At 34.9% G+C, this 18,546-nt stretch overlaps 1 protein-coding gene across 2 annotated transcripts in view; it reads right to left on the minus strand.

Moving 5' to 3' along the window:
• Positions 1 to 594: 594 nt before the first annotated feature.
• The window catches only part of BCHE (butyrylcholinesterase), an 89,083-nt gene continuing 71,131 nt past the window's right edge, over positions 595 to 18,546 (minus strand). For both annotated transcript variants that reach the window (XM_020988810.2, XM_020988809.2), the window contains exons 3-4: positions 14,871 to 15,037; positions 595 to 1,797 (exon numbers count right to left, since the gene is read on the minus strand). In XM_020988810.2, coding sequence (XP_020844469.1) covers positions 1,673 to 1,797; positions 14,871 to 15,037 — 292 coding nt within the window. In that variant the 3' untranslated portion in view covers positions 595 to 1,672. The remainder of the gene's footprint in view (positions 1,798 to 14,870; positions 15,038 to 18,546) is intronic.

Here is an 18,546-nt window from a genome sequence, read left to right on the forward strand (position 1 = left end):
TATTCTTTGCAGAAATCATAACCTTTTATTCACTGAAATCTTAGTATTTCCCATTGTAAAAGTATCTAGACTTTAGCACCTTGGATAGTTCCACGGTTTCTTCCTGTCCTCTGACAGTTAAACACCATTCAGTTATTTTAATTAGTTTAGGAGGTTTGCCACAGTGTGTGTGTGTGTGTGTAGGGAGGGCAAGGATGGAGAAGTTATACAAATGTGTGTATTTATGTATATTTATATATGTATGTATGTATGTATATAAAACGAGTCAATCTACAAAAAAAAAAAAAATAAAGTGTTTCCTAGTAGACACTCTGATAAGCTCTGGGAATAAACACATAAAAGTGAAATACTTTTCTACTCTCAAAGAAATTGCATTCTAATGATTGGGAAGCCCACATGTTATATTGCATTCCACTAGATATTAAAGGATCCAGAGGATGGCTTCTGGCGCATTGGAGAGGGAGCTCATTTATGTGAGAGAATAGGAAAGAATCAAAAATTACAAAGGTTCAGAAAGTGCGTGTGGGTTGTGGTTGGTGTCACTGTTCTAAGAACCCACAATGATGAAATTGCAGATTAATCAAAATAATGAAGTAAATTTAGAAGGCTCAGGCTTTAATGACTTATTGAAAACAATAATCATTATTGCTGGTATGATAATTATGTGTTCCAGTATTTCAAAGACACTAGCAATTTTGGGGGAAGGTGTTATCATTTTGTACTGGTTAACATTAAATAAATGACCAGGTAAATTAGCCAGATAAAGGCATAATAATGTTGTAAAAGGAATGGTATATTTGGAGTAAAAAAATCACAGATCCACTATTTTACTATTCCTGAGAACTAGGGTAAATATTTTCTTCTCTCTGGGCTTCAGCTTCTCCCACTGTAAAATGAGGTATAGTTCTAAATGGTCTTTAAGTTCTCTTTTATCTCTCATCCCTTTGCAAAGGGATACTTGTGAGACAGGACCTAAATTTAGAGAGCTAATATAAAGTTGGACATGATTGTACATGCCTAGAGTCTTTGCTGCTGGGGAGGCAAAGATTGCTGGATAGTTGGAGCTCTGGAGTTCTGAGACTGAAGCCAATTGGAAAGCCACACTAAATTCACCACCATTATGAGTCCATGGGCATTGGGGGACAGCAACTAGCTGCCTAAGGAGGGAGAAAGCAGCCTAGATTAAAAAATAGAAAAGGTTAAGGTTTCTGTGCCAATCAGAAGTAGATTGAACACTGGAGAGACCACTACTCTTCCAGCCTAGGTAAGATAGGGAGATGCAGTCTAAAAAAGGAAAAAAAAAAAGATACAATAAAAATAAAATCAGTGCTTTTCAGTATAATAGAGCACTTTTCTCAAAAGACTGCAAATATACTTTTTAAAAAGTTTGAAAGTCTTTTGGGTAGAGGAATTTTAAATAGCTAAAGGTTGCAATTTGCCCATAAATTAATGGTCAAGCTTTAATGTGTACATTGTACTTTGGCCTGTCAAATGGATTGTTTCCTGAAACAGAAGGTAAAATACAAGGAGAATATGTGAGGAATCAATATTGTCCTCTGGCATTTGGGTTCAGCTATAAAATAGCTTCCCTCTGAGGCACACAAGTGAGCTACCAGCCCATTTGCCTTGATCCACAGGACTAGGAACATTCCTAAAAGGCCAGGCCTCTTAATTAGAGACCTGAACAGCTCTGCCTCTTGCTTGTATAATCATTAAATTGATTTCTCCAGTCCATCATATAACTGTTCCAGCGACGGAATCCTGCTTTCCATTCACGCTCGGCTTCATCAATATTTCCTATAAAACATGAAATGGGTTGGATTAATCTACATTTGAATTGATAGTTACATTCATTGAAAAATAATTTTCATTACAGATGCTATTTTGTCTAGGTATGCTGCATGACAGGTTTTTGTTTTGTTTATTTAGGGTTATTTCTTGCTTCTTCCTTTTCAGTTGTCAGTAATTCAACTTTCAATATGTACTTTTTGCCAGGGAGCTTCTTTCAAAGGAAATAATCATCTTCAATAAGACAAGTTTTGCTTTTAAAAATTTTATGGAAACAAAAAAAAAGGTTTAATATATTTTTGTTTTAAAAATTAACGATGGTGCTTAGAAATCCCCAATCTTTCATTATACTTAGATGCTTTAAAAGAAAAATGCATAAATATAACAAGTCTCTTCATTGGAGCAGGTATATAAATACAACCCCATATGATCAATGTACAGATAAAGTTAAAAGGAACAAAGCATTTTCATGGATGGCCTCTTTTCTTATTGGGAATATATATTTATATGCCCAACTACTGAAGTCTAATTAAAATTGTAATATCTGATCATTTTTAAACATCTTCAGAGATTCCCAGTTAATTGGCACACACATATATAAAGATCCATATCATATTGGCCTTTATATTCTTTCATTCAGTTGCTTCATTAAGCATTTAATTATTTCCTACTAAGTACAGGACATTCTAGATGCTGGGGATACAAGGACAAAACAGTCCTGGACATCAAAACACTTATGGTCTATAGTTAGTTTTATTTTTAATCATATTTTATTTTTCCCCAGTTACATGTCATTCATTTTTATAAGATTTTGAGTACCAATTTTTTCTTCTGCCCTCCTTCCTCTCCCCTCTTCTGAAAATGGTAGGTAGTTTGATATACATTTTACCTATACCATCATGTAAAAATATTTCCATATTAGTCACAACTGTGAAAGAAGAAACAAATTAAGAGGGGGAAAAAAAAACATGAGAAAGAATAAAATAAGTGAAAAAAATGCTTCAATCATTTAGGGTCAATCAGTTCTTTATCTGGATATGGATACCATTTCCCTTTGTGAGTCCTTTGTACTTCTGTTCCTGAGAAGAGCTGAGTCATTCATAGTTAGTTGATCATCACCCAATGTTTCTGATACTGTGTACATGTTTTCCTGGTTCTGCCCACTTCATTTTGCGTCAGGTCTTACATGTCTTTCCAAGTTTTTTTTTTTTTTTTTATGAAATCTGCCTGTTCATTTCTTATTGCAGAGTAGTATTCCATTTTATTCATATACCACAGCTTGTTCAGCCATCCCCAACTGATGGACATCCCCTCAAATTCCAATGTTTTGCCACCATGAAAAGGGCTGCTATAAATATTTTTGCACACGTAGGTCCTTTTCCCTTTTCTATGATCTTTGGGATATATATCTAGTAGGGGTATTTCTAGATCAAATAGTTTGGTTGCCCTTTGGGCGTACTTCCAAATTGCTCTCCAGAATGGTTGAATCAGTTCACAACTCCATCAACAATGCATTAGTGTCCCAATTTTCCCACACCTTCCAGTACTTATCATTTTCCTTTTCTCTTACATTAACGAATTTGATAGGTGTGAAGTGGTATGGCAGAATTGTTTTAATTTGCATTTCTCTAATCAAAACAGAGCGTTTCTTCCTATGCTTATAGATAGCTTTGATTTCTTCATCTGAAAATTGCCTATTCATGTCCTTTGACCATTTATTAATTGGGGAATGGCTTGCATTCTTGTAAATTTGACTCAGTTCTCTATATATATTTGATTAATTAGGCCTTTATCAGAGGTACTGTAAAGACTATCTCCCAGCTTTCTGCTTTCCTTTTATTCTTGGTTGCATTGATTTGTTTGTACAAAAATTTTTTAATTTAATATAATCAAAATTATGTATTTTATATTTTGTAATGCTCTCTATCTCTTGTTTGGTCATGAATTCTTCCCCTCCACATGGATCTGATAGGTAGACTATTCCTTGCTTTTCTAATTTGCTTATGGTTTCACCTTTTATATCTATATTGTTCAAAATGCTTATCATAGCTAACTTTTCTAATATTCTTTTTATCTCCTTATTTTCTTTCTCGTTTATTTTTGGTTGAATTTATCAACTTTTGAGAGGGGACAGGTCCCTCAGTAGTATAGTTTTGCTGTCTATTTCTTCCTATAATTCATTTAACTTCTAAGACTGAATACTATACCAACTGGTGTATATACGCTTAGTATTGACATTGTTTCATTGTCTATGTTACCTTTTAGCAAGATGCAGTTATCTTATCTCTTTTAATAAGGACTATTTTTGCTTTTACTTTTTCTGAGATCTGGATTGCTACTTTTGCTTTTTTTTTTTTTTACTTCAGCTGAGGCATAATGGATTGTACTCCAGCCACTTACCTTTACTCAGTGTATGTTTCTCTACTTCAAGTGTGTTTCTTATAAACAACATATTAGAGGATTCCAGTTTTTGATCCACTCTGCTACCCACTTCCATTTTATGGGAGAGTTCATCCCATTCACATTACAGTTATTATTACAACCTGTGTATTTCCCTTCATCCTATTCTTCCTCCTGTCTGTCCTTTCTCTCCTTTCACCCTTTCTATCTTCATTAGTGTTTTGCTTCTGTCTATGACTTCCCCTGACCTGCCCTCCCTTCTGTTATGGTCTACATTAATGATATTCTATGTTGGGTTTTTATTCTGCCTGAAATGATCTTAAATTTATAACACAAAGCTGTGGCTATGTTTAATGAATTAATGAAGTAACAAACATTTATCCGGTACCTATAATGCATGATATGTATGGTTTTATCCACATAGCTGATTTTGTAAGTCCAAGTTTGTTATTAGAAATCTGGAACAATTCATATTTATAGAAGACAATTTCTGGACCTCTAACTGTGAATGTATATGCCTATATATATATATATATATATATATATATATATATATATATATATATATATATATATATATATATATGTGTGTGTGTGTGTGTGTGTGTGTGTGTGTGTATGTATATGTATATATATATATATATATATATGTGTGTGTGTGTGTATGTATGTATGTATGTATATATATATATATATGTGTGTGTGTGTGTATGTATGTATGTATGTATAAATACATGCCACATGTATATATGTATTTGAGGTGTTCTCTACTCTCATCCAAGAGATTTTTCTTTTTTTCTCCTTTTGCTGTTTCCATCCATCATTCTATCTATCCAAATACCTATCTGTCTCTCTATCTATCCACCCATATATCTATCTATCTATCTATCTATCTATCTATCTATCTATCTATCTATGACAAAAACTGTTTTTACAAACTAGTGAAGCCTATATACCTCTTACCACAAGGATGCTTATAAATAATAAACTAAAATTCATAGGATTATAAATCAGTTATTTTGTAATACAGTTATCAAAATATTAACAAAATGATTCACAGATTCCAAGTGAAGAATTTTTACTATAATCCAATTCTTCCTTTTAAAGATGGGGAAACTCATATCTAGTGAATTTCAATGGCTTGGCCAAAGCCACAAATGGCATAGAAAGTATTCAAGCCCAGGACCTCAGACTCCTCTTCTGGCTCATGTTTGTTTTTGTTTTGTTTTGTTTTGTTTTTTCTTTTGAGATTCTGCAGTATTTAATTTCTTTCCTTCAGAGTCGTATATCGTCGTTATAGAAGATTGGCTACAGCATCATGCTGACTCCTATGATTCAATTCAATTCAAAAAGCATTTTTAGCCTTACTGTGCACAAGGATCTGTGCTTCATGCTAGTAATATAAAGTGTAGGGGACTCAGGAACCACAATCAAAAAACCAAAACAAACAAACAAAAAACACCAAATACCTCATGTAGGAGATGACTTTTAATCTGAACCTTAAAAGGAACTAGGGTTTCTGAGATATATCAAGAGGAAGATGATATTGAGGTATCAAGGATTGAACACATGCAAAATTATTGAGGCAAGAAATGTAATATCATATACAGAAAATGGCAGGCAGGCCAGTTAGGCTCTACTGTACAGTATGTGAGAAGAAGTAACAGAGATCAATCTAGGAAGACGGGCTTCAGAGAGATAATGAATGTTGATAAATGCCAAAAGTGTTGGGATTTAAACCCACAGTGAACCATGAGAGCTTCAGAAAGAAGAGAATGCCACTGTTTATCCTGTGCTTTGAGAATATGAATGTGACACATATTCTGAGGGGAGATTGAAGAGGCAGGGAAACCAATTATCATGCTATCAAAATGGTCCAGATAATAGATCATGAGTTCCTTAAAGTCCCAATTAAAATCCCATCTCTCATATAACTCTTTCCCAATCACTCTTAATTTTACCTTCCTTCTTTTAATCAGGCCCTGTTTATCTAGGTGCATAGCTTGTTTGTACGTATTTGTTTGCCTGCTGTTCCCCCCCCCCCTGATTGTGAGCACCTTGAGGATAGGGACTATCTTTTGCTTCTTTTCGTGCATCTTTAGGCATATATGCATGCATAGAACTTGCACTTGTACTGCATATGCCTTCAAATCATATTGTTGTATGCTGCATATACATATGCATGTATTGTAGATACATGCACATCCACGTATGTTCATGTACATATATGTAATATATGACAGGCAGTATGGTATAGTAGAGAGGTAACCTCAGGACCAGGAAGACCTGGAATTTAAGTCCTACCTCAGTCACACACTAACTGTTTGATCTTGGGTGAGTCCCTTAAACTCTTAATAATCTACCGAACTCTCTGAGACTGCAGGTTAATGGAAGTTGTCAGTCTACATTAGTAGAGGAAGTTTCTTTTTCTAGGGGGAACCTATACCAATAGCAAGGAATCAAAGGTCTAGGCTTTATCAATATGCCATATATCTATCCATCTATAAACAGAAACAGATCTAGATATTGATGCTAAGGTTTTAAAATATGTAGCTAGTAATCTCTACATAAGATAGATTGATAGGTAGGAAGAGACAGAGAGAAACATACAGAAAGAGATAGAGAGAGACAGAGATAGACACTTAAGTAGGAAAACAAAGTATTAAAATTTCAAACAAGTCCTAGGTTATCAAACGCCTTATTAAAATGTGATTGGAAAGGAATGAATATGAATGACAAGACTTTTTAAAAATCCTTAGTATGCATTATGCTAAGCACTGGAGATACAAATCCCATAGTGTCCAAGGTGAGGCAGTTACTACCTTCCAACAGATTATATTCTATTAGAGAGAAATAACACATTAAGGAGAGTGAGGGTGGGGATTTTGGTCTGGGGAGTCCCAGTGATGGTGAAGTATAAAACATGTGCAAAGAAAATCAATGTCATGAATAATAGGGATTCTGAACTGCATTCCTGGTACAGCTCTTCATAAAGTTATTGGTGATCAATTAGAGGTAGGTGGTTATCTCTCTGGCATAAGTATTTATATCTCTGAATTACATATCCTAAGCCCTACTCACTCCTTCCAATGGAAATAAGTTTCTTTTAAATAGGAACTGGTTTTTTTTTGGGGGGGGAAGGGGAGAAATGAATGAAATAAGCAATTATACAGTACCTAGTATGTGCCAGGCACTATCCTGAATGCTTTACAAACATCATCTGATTTGATCTTCACAACAACCCCATGACGTAGGGGCTGTTATTATCCCTATTTTACAGTTGAGGAAACTGAGGTAAGGACAGGTTAATGAAATTGCCCAAGGTTACACTGCTAGTGTTTGAGGTAAAATTTGAACTCAGGTCTTCCTGACTATAGACCAAAAATTCTTTTCACTTTGTCAGCTAGCTGCCTCTTTGTCTTTGTATCTCCAGCACTGAGCACAATGTCTTGTTTGTAGTAAACTCTTAATAAATGCTGATTTGATTATAGAGAATGGAATGGAAGTGCTTGTGAAAAGTTTAGGCACTTTTAAACATTTTTGTAAGCCTAGATATTCCTCTACCTCCCCCACCAAATACAAAATAGAAAAAAAAATATTCCTGGAACATTTGCATGGTACTGAGATTAGTAGTTGAAGATCTTCTTTAGATGCTATTTTTTGGAAAATCTCTTTGATGAATCAGAAATGTCAGAGAGATTTATTTGTTGGTTTGACTGTAATCAAGCAATACTCAAATTAGAATAGATTGTTCTAAACCTGGCATAGTTTAAATAATAAATAAATCATTTTTACATTTAATATAAAGCCTTCAGGTTTTATATGTACACATATTTGAGGATTGTCGTAAGATGGTCTTTCAAAAGAAGAAATTAGTTTGTACATTATTAGATGTTCTGCTCTTTTGGAGTGGTCAGAAAAAATGCATATACTCCTCCAGAATGAATAAACATCTGGTTTACTGTTTCACTTTGACTATCTCACTTGTGATATTTGAGTTTCAAATGTCCCTTTAAGTATAGCCTGAAATTAAAACCTTGAAGAGAATAAAGTCATTTGCCTCTTTGTCAAATGAGAGACAATTTGAGGATTTGGACCATGACTAGTATATTTGGAGAGAAGGCACCTGGTTATGAATTCCTTTCCTTGACTTGATTATAGTTTAACAATCACAGTTGCTAATGAAATGATGCCTGATTAGCAGTTCAGGCAAGTGTTACATTTCCTCCTCGATGGCTCATATTCAGATGTTTATGAGCTCTAGTGCTTTGAAAGTTGGCGTGCCCAAATGCTTTATAAACCTGAGTTCTTCCTTTATCTATAAACCTGCACTCAAGAAGCCATTGATCTGTATAATGAATTATGAAGCATTGAAATGACAGCCAACAAAGAAACCAAAGGAAGTACGAGAGGACAATCAGAAGTTTCAAAGTCACAGTAAATGAATAGAGACAGGAAAATAAGGGACTGAGTATTTAAGACTGAAATTCTATTTGTCCATTACCCTTCATGTTATGTTATTTTATGTTATATTTTATTATATATAGATGTGTGTGTATGTATGTATGATATGTAGTTGCATATGTATGTATGTATGTATGTATGTATGTATGAATGTATGTATATAGTGATTGCAAGGCAGTGTGGGGTAGTGGATAGAAGATCAAGAAGATCTAGAGTCCTGTCTTGCTTCTGATATATTCTACCACATAAGCCTGAACAAATTACTTAACATTTTAATGCTACAAGCAAAAATTCTAAGACCATACGTTGGAAAAGAGGTGACAATCTGCTTCAGTAGAGGGAGTTTTGTTTTCTTTTGATTTTTGTTCAAAAACACCTTTGAGAGGCACCTCTTGAAATATGCCAGATGTGTCAAGCATGTGGCCCAATGATCAAGGCCTGAAAAATTCCTGAGTGCCCAAGAACTAGATTAAAAATGGAATTGGGAGATAGTTAACAAAATAAATAAAATCCAATTCAACATGTAGTTTTCTAGGCCAACATGGAGTGGGGGTGAAGGGATCATTATCTCAGTTTAGCAGCTCTGTTTCTATTTGAGTTTGAGACCATTAATCTATGTCTGGGGTAGATGTGTTTAACTTTTTCCTTAGAAGAATATTTTTGATTGAGCAGAGGGTAGAGAAATTAGTCAGTCATTGAAGACCTCAGAGGGGTGGAAGGATGGCACCAGTGAAAGCAGGTGATGATAAACATATGCTTTCCCCCCCACACAAACTCATAGTTTTACCTGGGCCTGGCGGTGGTCATTGCAACAAGTTCCCCTTGGATCTTTCCTATTTTTCAGAAGATTTAGGGATAGGGATGGGGGGAGTGCTAACTGTATCATTTAGGAACTTTTTGTTTAATGCCCTCATTTCAGCTGTTAATATTAAATGATAATGTTAAATACTAATGTTAAATTATATGTTAATGTTAAAATGAGAATGCTAAAAATGCTAATTTTAAAAATGCTAAATCATGGGAGTATTTTCTTCACATAAGCATTACAACAGATTATGTTTTAGTCCAATTTACTTAGAAATGTGAATCTCCAGAAGTAAAATTTATTCCATTCTTTCAAAGAACTCAACACTATGCTTAAAGAGCCATAGTACAGAGAAGTATTACTCCAGCCTATTAACCTCACCCTCTGGTAGGGATCATGGTATGAATGTTGTCCACAGATAATGGTTACTTTGCATTGGGAGGAATACAATCATAGCACAACCTCTGTTGGTCACTAGAACATTCTTCTCAGCATACATACTTGAAGGAATTCACATCATCAGATGAGGGAGGTTTAACATTTAATATTGGGAAAATTCACCTCTTTTTCTGAGGTTTCTTCATCTTCTATTATCTCATCTTATTTGTACACTTTACTTGTAGTCCTGTCGAGGTCCTCATTTTATAAGTCAGTTTCAGCACCTAACTCACATGGTTGTTGTGAAGATTCAATGAGATGAAATGAGCTAAGATTTGTAAAGCACTTTGTTCCGTGCCTGGTGTATAGTTTTTGATGTAAACATCCTTATTTCCACCCATCCACCCCTTCCTTTATTGTGTGTGAAGTCATCTGGAGAAATGAAAATTCCAGCTATTTTCCTGATCCTTCTCTTCTCTCCTCTACCAGATATTACAGTATTAGGGGCTATCTGTCTTTGACTTTTCCCCATTTCACTGTTCTTTACGCCAAACACTCCATGAGAAAAGCTCTCTAAAGATCACTGCTGATTTCTGAATGGCCAGATCAAACTCAGGTTTCATTCCTCACAACTCTAATAATTCTCTGTGTTTGTCTTTATCCCAAACCTCTGCCCACACCTCACCCCAATCCCATGTCCTCTCCTCAGTCTCTCCATATAGGTACATTTCCACGTGAAAGGCCTGAGAACACAAACTGCTTACTATATCCAAGACTGTGGACATTGGTTTCCTCCATACACAAAACAAAACAAAGACAAAAAAACAAACAAAAGTTGTCACCACTCTATACCTCCCTATTTCTTTTTATCTTTATCATGTTCCTCAGGATCAAAATTAACATTCATTCTTGGATGAAGTACTTTAACAGAAAGGTAGAGATTGTGTCAAGGAGACATGGGTTGAAATCCTATCTTCTGCACACACTTAGCAGTCGGGCCAAGGGCAAATCACGAAACCAGCCTTAGCTTCAATTTACTAATTTGTAAAATGGTGATGGTAGTGACTGTGGTAGCTGAATAATAGAAGTGTGTAATAAGAGTAAGGCTAAATTGAAATAACATCTATAAAGTACTTTTCTAACCATAAAGTTCTATATAAAATACTAGACATATTTGATGATGCTTTCTCCACTGCCAGGATAGATAGATGTTTCTCTGAGGAAGGAGATAAAAGGAGAGGTAATAGACATGTAATGAGTGCTACATATCCACCAGCCAGTTGAAAAAATGTAAAGACAAAGGACAGAGAGCAATTATAGAGTATAGGAAGGAGAGGAAAATACTACATGAGACTCCTAGAAGTTTTCCTAAAAGGCTTAAATTTCTGTATTTGGAATCAGTTTCCCATAGTATGAATCAATATCCTTTATTGGAAGTTAACCATTAATCAGGAGTTTAGCAATAAGAGTTTGGTAGAAAATGATTCTATCAGTGAATATGATTCCATTATCACACACACATACACAAAAAGAATGAAAATGTGTAAATTTTATTGACTGGCAAATATTTCAACTATTTACAGAAAATATAAACCTGCATACAAAATGATTTGTATTTAAGTCATTTAATTAATTTTATTTCACTAGCATCTCTTTTGAAAAGAATACTTAAGTAAACTTTTTTGAATGGATTGGTGAATGGAAAATATATTTAGGCTGAATTAAGAGAAGTTTAAATAATACGAGCTTTTATATTTCAAATAAATTCTGTCATCCCTTGACAGCTGGATGTATGCTATCAAGTTTTAAATTGCAAAACTATCAACGTTGAATAAATCACTTCCTGACTCTAAAGTTTCTTAAACATTGAAAGGAGATTCTATTTCAGAATAGATTGGATAGTTGAGAGAGTTGAGACACATACTACCTTTAAACATTTGGCTTGTAGATCATCTTTCCTGCCTTTGACAGATGTGAATCTAAGAGTATTAGTATCTATTTACAGCTGACTCAATTATGAAACAGTAGATTTCTCTGCTTTCTAGATTATCACTGGTAACTTGGAGCTTCTGGCTTACCATTTTACTAGGCAACATCAGCTTTGAGACGGGGGTGTTTAGGTAAAAAAGATGTCACATTAGTATTTGCCTTACTTATTGCAATCATTTTATATTCCTATTATATGATCGAAGATAAACATATGGAAGAGATCTTAAATGTCATCTAGTTCAACTACCTCACCCTACAGTTTAGGAACCTGAGTCCTAGAGAGCTAAAATGATCCAGCCAAGGTCTGATATGGAATAAGGGCAGGATCAGGGATTAAACCCAAGATCCTCTGATTTCCAAATTCACGCTTACTCTTTTGTTAAGCTGTATATTACCTAACAAACCACCATTTACACCACTGATATTTAAGATCAATTCCTCATGTGGGGGTAGGCAGAAGAGTTATAATCCCTAAAGTATTTGAGAATGAAATAAGGGATAAGTATAGAGGTAGCAGGGACCTTGAAGTCACCAGAAAACCCTGAACTTATCTATTTCAGATAAATCAGCATTTTTCCATCCCTCCATTCTTCCCCCAGCCAGAAATAATAAAAATTTAGAGTTGGAAGGAAAAATAGAAGCTCTCTATTCCTTTCCATAAAATTCATGAACCATTTTTTACAAAATTCCTGAAGGGTCATACAATCTCAGAGACCACAGAGGTGGAAAGGAGCTCAGAGGCCAGAAAGACCTGACCAAAACTCTCTGTTTTATGCCTAGAGATATTTTATTAAAATCCTTTTCCTAATTCTGGGATGGTTGGTAGTAAGCTACTTGTTTACCTGTTGTAAACCTGTTGTTTATCCTTTAACAGCTATAACATTCCCAGGATAAAGATTAACACCAAATGTCAGTGTATCTCTGAGATTCTTTTCATATGTTCTGAACACATAGCATACATTTGTACCTTTAGTTTTCACCTTTAGTATTTTTGTGACAGATGAGATATGCAGTCGTTGACAGACTAATGTTCTCCTAAATTAGGTGATTTTTTTTCTGTTTTTTAGCCATCCAAAATGACTTGAGAATAATCAATATTTTTAATATATAAAGGCATACCACTGCTAAGCATTCATAAAAGATGATTATCTATCTAAGGAAAAGGAGTTTCCTTACCTGAGAATTAACTGCCTGGTATTAATTTGCATTTATTCTCTCTATTCTGTTTAAACATGTATATGTGCCCATTGTCTTCTCTTACTGGATTAGAAGCTCCTCAGGTGTAAGGATTTTTCATTCATCATATTTGTATTCCCAAAACTTAGCACAATATTTGGAACATGGAAGTCGTTTAATAAAACACTTGTTGATTGATTGATATACATCTGCCTATCTCTATATTTGTCCGAGTCTATCATCTATCAATCACTATCTCTCTATCATGTATCTATCTTTGTATCTTTTTAATATAATGGTTGATTCAGAATAAGTGGTTAGTGATTCAATAAATGTCTCTACATCTTTTGGCAGGTCCAGTGCATTGCCTCATTGTCATTCATGCCCAGAGGACACACCAGGCAGGCCTGTTCTGCCAAGAGATGCAGCAGTGCGTCTATTGATATCTATTATGTCACAGAACATTTGGTAGCATTCAGTACACTTGTATATCAGAGACATTGCCCCAACAGATGGAGTACACAATTATAATTTTTGTGAGTAATGCATGATGATCAAAAAGCATATTAAGCAAAAGCATGTTGCTCTGAAATGTCCACATTTTGCCTGAAACTGACCCAAATTTATTTATTTTTAAAAAACAATCTGCCATATTTGTGAAATCATCCACACAGTCAGGCCATAACAGTGGATCATGAGAAAAGGGATAATGAAGACAAAGGTTGAAATGGAGGGAGCAATTCATTGTAGAAATGAAACAGATTCTGGCAATGTCACTTTTTTTTTTTTGCAGGAATGTTGACGAGAGGAGACTCACGTGGTGCAAACAGCTGGGTGATTTTAAAATCAGACAATAATCTTGATGGGAAACTCATAATTCTCAAAAAATAGCAAAGCAAAATTTTATTACTTTGACAATGTAAATAGAATGGGGGACACTGTCTCATTAACGATGGACACGTGCCTTAAGAGAATAACAATAAAATCCAACAAGCAACAAACAAAATTATTGTATTAATCACTGTGATATTGGTTTAGCTATTTAATTAAATACTAGATACTTCACATGGTAGGAAAGAAGCCCTCCACTAAAGTCTTCCTCTGAATTTTCCTTGTTTCATGAGGTGATATTCTGCTCCCAAAAGCTATGCTATTGAAGATTAGTTCTCAGTATACACATGACCTAGGCATACCATAAAAATATCAAGCATATAGAGCTGGAATTAAATTAAGATTCTTTTAGTCTTGTCCCCTCATTTATATCCAGGTAGGTTAATTGAATTTCTTAAGGCTACACTAGAAGATCCTAGGGAGCGTTTTGAGAGCGGGTCTGGTGCTGTAATGAATATCTCTTGTTTTAGAACTAGACTAAGTAAATTTCAAGAGGTTCAAAACCAGGTAGGCAGCAATATGGCAATGTTTTGGACTTAGAAACTATTAAAGACTCCTTGAGTGATCAGAAATGGTAAGGGGAAAATCAACACCAGGAAAAATATGCAGACTTGAAATATTCTTATATGTATTGAAATATTTAATGTGTTTTTACTGTAAATTAAATCTGTATATTCATTTATTTCTTGGGACCTGCATTCCAGGGTTTCAGGAAGGGCATGTATCACTTCTCATCAAATTGTTATGGAGGCTGGATTTGTAAATTTCTAGAAGAACAGTGCTATATGCAGTAGTATATGGTTCCTTAAAATCAATTCTGAAAATATAGTCACATAAAAATGTATACTACAATTGAATATCACATAACTCATTGGTTGTTTTAATACTATATTTCATGAATTGAAAGTAAGATATTCTGTTAATAGTAAGAGGTTGAATTTAATCATACAGTTGTTAAGGACTAAACATGATTTCTCACCTGACATTTCCAAAACTTTGGGAAAAAATGATTTCCAGAAGCGGCATTGTTGGGCACGCAATTTTGCATGTATGTTTGGTGATTCCGTGTTCAAAGTAAGATACGTTTGTTCTATGGTATTGAAGACTGGCCATTTAGTTCCATTGTTGTGAGTCCCATTTGGAATTCTAAATAATAAAAGAGAGATACTTGTTTTTAACAAGACTACATTTAGCAGGAACAATGCTGTTTCTATATTTCATCAAAAAAGAGTTTAAGGGGAAAATATATTCCTTTAGTTCTTTTGTCTACATTACCCACCAAAAAATTTCGCAGATGATTTTCTTCAATTAAAGTAGAAGATTTTCTTGGCACATTACTGATGTAATCTTAGCCGACTTTCATTCAAGTTGATCAACAAATTTCAAATAATCCATCAACAAGAGTATAATTGATACCTTTTTATTTCTTTTCGTCTGCATCTGTCAATTTCTCTATTTATTACCTATCATCTGTCTAATCTAATCTACATATAAAATGTGTATGAATCTTCTCCATGTCACCATCTATCTCATCAGCATCATCATCACCATTATCATCATCAATGTATCAAGTCTATGATAGTTAATCATCACACAATGTTGCTGTTACTGTGCATACTCTCCTGGTTCTGCTCACTTCACTCAGCACCAATCCATACAGGTTTTTCTGAAATCTGCCTGTTCATCATTTCTTATAGAACAATAGTATTCCACTACATTCATATACCACAACTTGTTCAGCCATTCCCCAATGGAGGGCATCCCCACAATTTCCAATTCTCTTTTCCCACCAGCTGTTATTCATTAGTGCAATATTCATTTACCTTCACAATCTGACTTAGAACTACCTTTATAGCTTCATCTCCCACTACTTTACTTCATTCACTCTATGTGGCCACCTAACTGGGCTATGCAGCTTATCCTGTCCTTGCCCTGTTTTTTTTTTTCTTGTTTCTAGACCTTTATACTAGACAACAACAACAACAACTTGGATTACAACTCTGATTTTAAATTCATTAGCTGGTTAATCTCAAAGCAAATTGCTTCATATATTTGGGCCTCAGCTTATTTAAGATTTTAGAGTAGAAAACATCTAAGGTTCTTTCCTATTCTACAATTTGACTTTTATCAATCAAACAGTAATGAAGCAACCTCTATGTGCTAGGCACTATACTAAGTGCTGGAATCATCACCAACATCCTCTTCCTCCTCATCATCATAGGGTTGTTATGAGCCTAAAATAAGATCTTATTGATTCCATGAGTATTAAATGGGATAATAAAGATTTACCAACTTTAAATTGGAAAAAACCTGGACATGTGATTTTCTTGCCGTAGATAAATCTTGGAAGAGGAAACTTCATTTACCAATGTAGATAAGCATCAACTCCATAATGAATAATCTTAAAGCAGCAGTTAACTCTAATTTTTTATGTGTCACACACCCCTTCGGCAGACTGTTATGACTATAGACCTCTGTTTAGAATGATACACCTAGATGTATACAATAAAATTTGTAAGATTACAAAAAACAACCCTAATTATATTTGAATACATTTATATTTTTACAAACCTTTAAAAATATGATGACTTTTTTTTAAATCAAACTCACAGATGATAGATTTAGAACCTCTGTCTTAAAGCGCTGCCTAGAACACTGAGAGTAAAAGGATTTACTCATGTTCAAGTAGCTGGTATCAGAGGTGAGACTTGAACCAGGTCTTCTTAATTATGAGGTCAACTCTTAATCCACTATGATCTGCTCACATCACAAGCTTTAGATAGACATAAATATGGCTTTGTTTTCTTTACATTGTCTATAGTAACATCAATGTTTATTGAGAGCCTGCTATGTGTTAGGCTCTGAATTAGGTGTTACAGAGAAAAAAAAATAGATGTTTTCTGTCTTTAATTGACCTACAGTCTTGCTAGGTAGATAGATGTCTTTACAACATAAATAAACATGTGGTAGATGTCAAATAAGTTAAGTACAGTATGTATATTGCATTTGGGGAGGGCCTGACTTGAAGGCACTCAGTGCCCATCTTAATTTCCATGTTACCTGAGTAGAAGTTATACTAGAGAAGATGCATACATCAGCAAATAATTAACAAACCCCTACTGGGTGCAGTATATACTGTGATAAACACAAACTTCAGGGAGAGACAGTCTGACAGGGAAGAGTGTTAGATTTGGATTCAGAGAGATTTCAGTTTCGGTTAAGATTGTGAGACCCTGGGCAAGTCATTTAAGTTCTCTGAATTTGTTACCCCATCTATAAAAAGGGAAGACTATAGTGCCTCCCTGAAAGAGTTGTCATGCAGATGAGGAAAGGATTAAGTGATTCCTGCCCCCCACCCAAGATCACAGAGGTAATAAATGTCAGGTCTGGGATTTGAACCCAGATCCTTTGATTCCAATCCTCCTTAGACCATACTAGCCAGTATCTCTCCTGCTTGACTCTCTCAATACAGAATTTTGTTACCAGCCATGAAAACTGGTCACTTTTGAGTTTCCACATAGTACCTAGGGTCCTCATACTCAATTTCAGGAGATCCAACAGAGAAATAGCCCCTTAAAGACCTGGTTGCCTTTCCATTGGGATTAGATTATTTAGGAGGAATTAATCACTGTTCTAACTGCAGCATTTGTAGGAAAGACAATATCATTCCAGGAGAGAAACCTCGTGCTTCAGGGTATTACCTGACTACTAGATGAGGTCAGAAGGAAAATTCCTCCTACCTGTCACAGACAACACCCTCGGCTAGGTGAACTATATCTTCTTGTGCTTTCCTTTTAAAAGTCTCAGAAACCATTGAGTGCAGCTGCTGAAAGCTGGAAGAACCATGGGCCATATCCACTATGACAATTCTTATGGTCTTAAATTGCCTACTTTCATCCTAATTCCTCTGTAATTAACTTATGGCACCACTTTCCCATAACATTCATTTGTGGCTTCAGATGATGGTTAACTTAAAGCAGAGTTGACTTGTGTTTCAGTTTGAGATCAGAGAGCTAATGGTGCTGTCAGTATTCATTTCACAAGCATGGGGCTATGAATAACTCATGACATTCCAAATTGTGGTCCTGAGATAAGAAAGTGCCTCTGCCTATAGATTCAAATAAAAAGGGAGGGGGAACTTGAAGACACAATCAGAACTACTGAGCATCTTAACTTACAATTTAGAGAAATCTTTTTTTTTTCTTTTTAGTGAGGCAATTGGGGTTAAGCGACTTGCCCAGAGTCACACAATTAGTGAATGTTATGTGTCTGAGGCCAGATTTGAACTCAGCTCCTCTTTACTTCAGGGCCAGTGCTTTACCCTTCTAGGTGCCCCTACAGAAGTCTTTAGAGAATTGAATAGCATACTCAGGGGAGGAAAAGGAAAAGTACTTTACTTACCAGCATCAATTAAAATTTATTGACATATAATTCAGCCCCCAGAAAGGTAATCATATATGCCTGCTTATATTCTTAGAAATAGATTTGAGAACAGGCTACATTTGCCTATGTAGCTTGTTTCCTTGAAACATTTACTGTTCTTGTTACAGGAGGAGACTTCAGAATAATAATCCTTGAAAAACTCTGTTTTGACCACTAAGTTCTATTTTCAACTCCACGGGATTCTAAAGAAACTAGAAGCTAGAACATTCAAA

This window comes from Phascolarctos cinereus, unplaced genomic scaffold, assembly GCF_003287225.1.
Source record: "Phascolarctos cinereus isolate Bilbo 61053 unplaced genomic scaffold, phaCin_HiC Scaffold_7;HRSCAF=346, whole genome shotgun sequence".
Lineage (NCBI taxonomy): Eukaryota > Metazoa > Chordata > Mammalia > Diprotodontia > Phascolarctidae > Phascolarctos > Phascolarctos cinereus.